The 6,081-nt window shown below is 36.5% G+C and overlaps 1 protein-coding gene and 1 long non-coding RNA gene across 3 annotated transcripts in view; one reads left to right on the top strand and one right to left on the bottom strand.

Moving 5' to 3' along the window:
* Window positions 1-587, top strand: part of LOC106111635 — a 4,103-nt gene extending 3,516 nt beyond the window's left edge. The window contains exon 2 of the long non-coding RNA XR_001226182.1: window positions 162-587. This is a non-coding gene — a long non-coding RNA (uncharacterized LOC106111635). The remainder of the gene's footprint in view (window positions 1-161) is intronic.
* A 430-nt stretch (window positions 588-1,017) lies between these two features.
* Window positions 1,018-4,917, bottom strand: LOC106111544 (41 kDa spicule matrix protein-like). Of its 2 annotated transcripts, none has more exons than XM_013293665.1 (5): window positions 4,804-4,917; window positions 3,077-3,124; window positions 2,543-2,598; window positions 1,552-2,028; window positions 1,018-1,373 (listed from the first exon to the last, which is right to left on the bottom strand). In XM_013293665.1, exons 2-5 carry the CDS (start codon window positions 3,111-3,113, stop codon window positions 1,176-1,178), a joined length of 768 nt encoding a protein of 255 aa, XP_013149119.1. In that variant the 5' UTR covers window positions 3,114-3,124; window positions 4,804-4,917; the 3' UTR covers window positions 1,018-1,175. The 2 variants fall into 2 exon arrangements, with proteins under 2 accessions (XP_013149119.1, XP_013149120.1); XM_013293666.1 differs by having other exon boundaries at window positions 1,552-2,025.
* Between the last annotated feature and the right edge of the window lie 1,164 nt (window positions 4,918-6,081).

The raw sequence follows: 6,081 nt of genomic DNA, 5'->3' as shown, positions 1-6,081 counted from the left end.
GGTACTAATTAGTACATTTTAGGTACATTTTTTTAGTAAGTGGTATAATTTAATTCGCGATGGTACACCCGCCATTTTGACTCTCACCGATTGGTGGCGCTCCCCCGCGCGCCCTTGCACCTCGTCTTCCCCGATGTCGCCTTACACGTCATTAACAGTAGGCCTCAAGTTATTCTAACCAATCTGTGTAGAAAAAACTATAAAAGAGAAAATTGCAGATTGTAAACTGTAAGACATAAAAAAAATCAAACAAGAATATCTCTAACAATGAGAGTGGTTATTAGTTGATGTTATCTCATTACCTGTATGGACAGAATATATAGAAAATGCACTGAAAGGATGGCGCTAGTGTGCTAATTTAGTTTCACTTATGACCACCGAGACAGTCATGTCGATTATTTTTTTATAGTAATCAATTCCAATAGTCATTTCTAAGCCGGTAGAAATGGTATTGTGTATAGATCGCTTGTTCAATTTAATTTGATCATATTTTTTATGATTTCTAACTTATCAAATCTCAACAAATAGAGAGACTATTCAAGTAATGAAAATGACTAAACAACACATTTCCAGTAAAGTCATATCTATACTAATATTATAAAGAGGAAAGATTTGGATTTTTGTATTTATTGGAATAACCCAAAAACTACTGGGCCGATTTTAAAAATTCTTTCACTATTAAAAAGGTAATTTATCTGTTAGTAATATAGGCTGTTTTTTTAATTTCACGCGGACGAAATCGCGATTAACAGCTAGTTTGTAATAATTCTGTTGGTTACGTAACTCTGTATAACAAAGTATTTAGCATAAAACTTAATGTGATGTCTGTACTTAGAATTAATTGTGATGTTTTATGAGCCACATAATTATGTAACATTGTGATTTTCTCGTTATTGTAAAATTACATTATTTGAATATAAAAAATACGGTCAGAGTAATTAAAACAGTAAAATCACCTCGTTCTCAGCGCTCGTTTGCCAACTTCTCTATAATAAATGCTCGAAAGTAACCTTTTCAGATGAAATATTCATTCTTCTGTTGTATTTAATTTAAAACACTAACAAAACTCTGTTCACATGGTAACATTTAGTAATAACTTGTGATGCACTACACTGACACTTGCACTGTTCCGTGTGGTGTGGGGTGCAGGGTGCTGGGTGCTAGGTGCGGGGTGGCTACCCGCCCCCGTGCGGCGTCCACTCGGCGTTGCTGAGCAGGTCCTTGGTGGAGAGGTCGCGCAGGCTGTCGCTGAGGTCCGCGCCGCACATGGGGAAGGACAGGTCGGAGCTGAGCCGCAGCTCCTCGCCCTCCCCCGCGCCCTGCCCCAGCAGCTTCGACAGCGAGGGAGTGCTCGTTGACGTCGCCTCCAACTCCTATAAACACATTTTTAATATAGTTGTCAGATATACTCATAATTACACGCAATCCACACAGAACACAATTTTAGAGGACATGTGTAGCGAAAATATTTCTCATTTAGCTATATTATGATAACAATCATTGTCATTAATTTATCAAATTAGCGATAATAGTTTAAAAAAATAAACGAACCTGTATTAGAGCCTGCTGACCCATGTTCTGCATATACTGCCCCTGGCCGTGATTCAGCTGCGGGGACACATGTCCCATGCCGGGAGAGACATGACCCATAGCGGGGGACACGTGTCCCATGCCAGGAGACACGTGTCCCATACCAGGGGATACATGTCCCATACCGGGGGATACATGTCCCATACCGGGGGATACATGTCCCATACCGGGGGATACATGCCCCATAGCTGGGGATATGTGTCCCATGCCGGGGGACAACTGGCCCATCCCCGGGGAGTGGTGTCCCATGAGCTGGTGGTGCGAGATGGCGGGGGAGTGCGGGGACTGCATGCCGGGCGAGTGCGGCTGCAGCTGGGGCGCGGGCTGCAGGTAGTTCTGGTCCATCCAGGTCATGCCCTGCGCCGGGTACTGCGCCCCCGCGCCCAGCCCCGCGCTCGGCCCCGCCACGCCCAGCTGCGGCATCTCCATACCCCACTGCTGACAATCACACTCATCATCATCACCTCACTGTACATCTCCCCGAGAGGTTCGGAGTCTACCATGAGTTAAGACTGGTCACCCCATTGACACCTTGCTTCATAGGATTTCTGTACATCCTACACCTACCTAACATTAGGTAGATATCATACTAATATATAATGCGAAATTTTAGATGGACAGATGGATGTTTGTTAGAGTTTGTAGCCTAAACGGCTGAACGAATTTCGATGAAATTTGGTATAGATGTAGCGGATATTATGGGTGAACACATATTCAATTTTCTTTTTTTTAATTCCACGCGGACGGAATTGCAGGCGAAAGCTAGTTCACTCATAAATGCAATAATGCCGTGGGCGTTGCTAGAGGGCAGTAGCCCCTCCTTAGTATACAACGGATATAAAAACACTTCGAATCGGAACATATCGTTAGGTAATCGTCTAGACTTCATCTAGACGACGCCCACAGTACTACTAGATACTAGGTACTTCTATCTATCTTCTTACGTTCTTACCTGGTCGTAGACCGGGTAGACCTGCTGCGGCGGACTGCGCACGTAGCTCGGCGACTCTGTGACAAATTTGATTATTAACACAATATTAACTTAAAACACCTAACCTCAGAAACTACGATAATTTTCCCTATAGGGCCTTAATAGTATATTATTTTAATGCGAAATTATAACTAAAAAAACACGACTATTTATTTGAGGTCGGTATATTCGAGCCTTTTAAAGCCTTCATCAGCAAAAATTGTCATTATCTTGAACAAGGACCCTTAGGGGTCCAAATTAGTATGTTGATTCTGTAAAAGTTACATATGTTCTAAAATATCTTATGAACATTGCTTATAACTTAAATGTAAATATTTTTATTTCATGACTAGCTGTTGCTCGCGACTTCGTCGATGTCAAATTATAAAATATAGCCTATGTTACTCACAGATAAATAACCTTTCTAACGGTAATTTTTTTTAAAATCGGCCCAGTAGTTTTTGAATTATTTCAATGAAAAAATACAAATCTCAAATATAGATAATAGGGCCTCACCTCGGGGCTCCGTCTTGATCTGTCCGCCGACGTCCATTTTGAAGGTAACTGCAACACAAACAATGTAATTACAATACTAAAAATAACATCTAAACTAAAACATTGTACAAGTAAAAAATAATCATTGAATCAAACATCAGCCCTATATTCCCTAAAATATTTAATTGCCTTCAAGTTTATGAAAAAATGTACCAAAATATTCATTTACTTATTTAGAGAATATAAGTGATTCTTACAAACATAAAATTAAAAGCATAACATGCAGTTAATCTAGCGTAGTTATCTACAGCTAAATAAAAACATGCACAAAACTTAACGCTAATACGACAATGTGTGTCACAACAAAACCAAAAACAAGCTTCGATAGAATTAAAAAAACAAGTTACACAACAAAAAACGTAAAAAAACACTAGCACAAACATGCCTAATGTTCTGAGTTCCGTACCTTCAAGCCCCAATTCAAGGGTAACGAGATATTAAGAAAAAGAAAACATTTCTTTTATTTCAGTAGCATTTTAATTACATATCCTTGCAACACTCAAGCCTCCTGTCAAAAGTTATACAAAAATGTAAATTTCATCGAAATGGAGCGGAACAAATTCACATCGGACGTACTCGTAAAAAAACAATTCGAAAATCCCATCACCTAATTAAATTAGTTGTAAAATCTTCTAAATCTAAACATGTCTAGAAAATTTGTAACATATTTTTAAAAATAACAATTCCTTTTAGATATTATAAACAGTTTATAACCCTGAATATTTTACACTTATAGTTGCCATTAGAAAATATCTACCATTCTTAGAGATTTGGTAAAAAATAACTACACAAAGCCTTGTAGAAAGCTTTAGCTTTTATAATAATATTGTACTAATATTTAGTACAGAAAAATTAGTTTAAACCTTGGCATATAATACATTAGTTACACAATTTTATCTTCTTTAGGGGCCTGTCCCATAACTGGCTGATAGAGGCTCAGATAGCTTAAAAACGTCACAGGTAAGGTAACAAAATCCGATATTTCTATCACATATTTTACACATTGGATCAGACAATTTACAATTTGGTGGGACAGGCCCTTATTGTTTATTTCTTAAAAGCTACAATTTAATTGTACAATATGAGAGCCCACTTCTCTGTTCTTCGGACACACATTACCATATTAGCAATAATATGTATCAAACATTATTTTTTGTACTTTAAAAGACTTAAATAGCAAAAAAACACCTATTTTGTTTAAAATAATAAATATAACGAATATAGTAAACCTTTTAAATAACGAAACCAATCTAGAAATATTAAAATATAAAGAATTATGACCTTGAAAAACGAATCCAACTATAAAATCATTTAATTAAATTCCGCACAATCATTTCCTACCAACATATAACAAAAAATTGACTATATTTTTTTAAATAAAGCAAAAATATTATACCTAACTAAACAAGACATTAATGTTAGTACGAAAACTGCCACCAGAACTACCCTATAGACAAAACAATCACCAAGTTCCCATTATTAAAACACTTGTAATTAAATATGACATTTGTCTTTGGTGAACCAGAGACAATGAAATATGTTAATACATGATATACCCGACCATAGACAAACAAAAAAATCCCCTCAACATATAACATATTTATATATATTTTTATATCTAAAAGCACATCTGTAAAATAAACCTTCCAAAGATAAATATATAAAGATATACAAGACAATAAACTTACTATTCTGTGCGAAGGGAGACAATGGCTTCTTTCGCTTTACTACATCTAAAAAATAAAACAAACATTACGTAACGAAAATGCAACAAAATTAAATTATAATATGCAATATAATAAAATAAATTAAAAACAATTACAGTAGAACTTCGATAAGTTAAAGTGCAAGGGAAACACAAAATATTTTAAGTTATAGAGGTTTTAAGTTATCAAGGGTCTATGTTATAAAGGTTTAGGGCTCTGATGGGAAGGGAACATTATTTTTTGAAGTTATGGAGGTTTTTAAGTTACCGAGGTTTGAGCTATCGAGGTTCTACTGTATAATAATTTATTGGTAACGTAACATTTCCACAGGAATAAACAACTTAAAGTAATTTAAACATTCGTAAGACAAACTAAATAAAATCATGAATAAGAGAGTGTGAGGAGCGGCGATATTTTTCTCGTTTCTAGAAGTTCCTTTCAAACCACTCTCACCTAACTGAACTATCGCACCACTGTGCGATTGTCGCTTTGCAGCCCATTCAACTGTTTGGTTGCACAACTAAAAATCGAGTAGTATACCTCCATATAAGGTCATAGGAACCAAAGCGAGACTACACAGTTGTGCGATATTTTAGTCAAAGATGCGCGTGCATTTCATGATCTTTTGACCGGACAATGTCTCTGTTAGTGAGGTTTTCACTTATTCAGTTTTAGTTAACATCGACTTGTCTATTCTGGCACCAACTGGTTTGGAACCTTTTGGGGCCTTTCTTTAGTTAAATATCCCACTCTCAATGGCTCCAAAATGTTTCCGACACTTGACGTCAGTGTTGCCGTTTTATTATTGGTATTTCCCTAATTTATGGTCGTAAATGTTAGAATATTGACATAGATAAATGGACTAGAATAGAAGTTTCGAGAGTTTAGCCCATTTCTATTCGTGTACTAACAAATAGGATAAATCTCTCGTATTTGCTAAAATTATTGTAAATTCGCTTACAATTGGACTAGAAATATAATAGCTAGATTTAAGGAAGATATAATAAGTTACATACAGAGACAAACGTTACAACTTTAATTATTCCATGTGATGGAAGTTTAAAGTTTCACCAACGTAACGTTTCTTGTACGAAATTATGATGATACCTTACATATAACTTGTATGTTATTAATGTGGTTGTTGTGTTGTGTATTGTTTTGTGTTTTTCGTGATTCGAGTCGATTGTTTTCGTGTGTTTTGATGAGTTCAACGCTCGTAGCGGAACAGTCGCCGATGTGGTGGGCGAGGGTGGGGGGAGG

The sequence above is a fragment of the Papilio polytes genome, unplaced genomic scaffold, assembly GCF_000836215.1.
Source record: "Papilio polytes unplaced genomic scaffold, Ppol_1.0 DF824158.1, whole genome shotgun sequence".
Classification (NCBI taxonomy): Eukaryota; Metazoa; Arthropoda; class Insecta; order Lepidoptera; family Papilionidae; genus Papilio; species Papilio polytes.
Note: the sequence above shows the minus strand (reverse complement) of the source record. Positions and strands in the feature narration are given on the sequence as shown.

What these genes read in the sequence shown, in the direction of transcription:
- LOC106111544 (XM_013293665.1), bottom strand. Translation starts at nt 3,113, where the DNA reads ATGGACGTCGGCGGACAGATCAAGACGGAGCCCCGAG. An exon ending in TCTACCCGGTCTACGACCAG is followed by an intron (nt 2,029 to 2,542) that starts GTAAGAACGTAA and finishes TGTGATTGTCAG; the next exon opens with CAGTGGGGTATGGAGATGCC. An exon ending in GTCAGCAGGCTCTAATACAG is followed by an intron (nt 1,374 to 1,551) that starts GTTCGTTTATTT and finishes ATGTGTTTATAG; the next exon opens with GAGTTGGAGGCGACGTCAAC.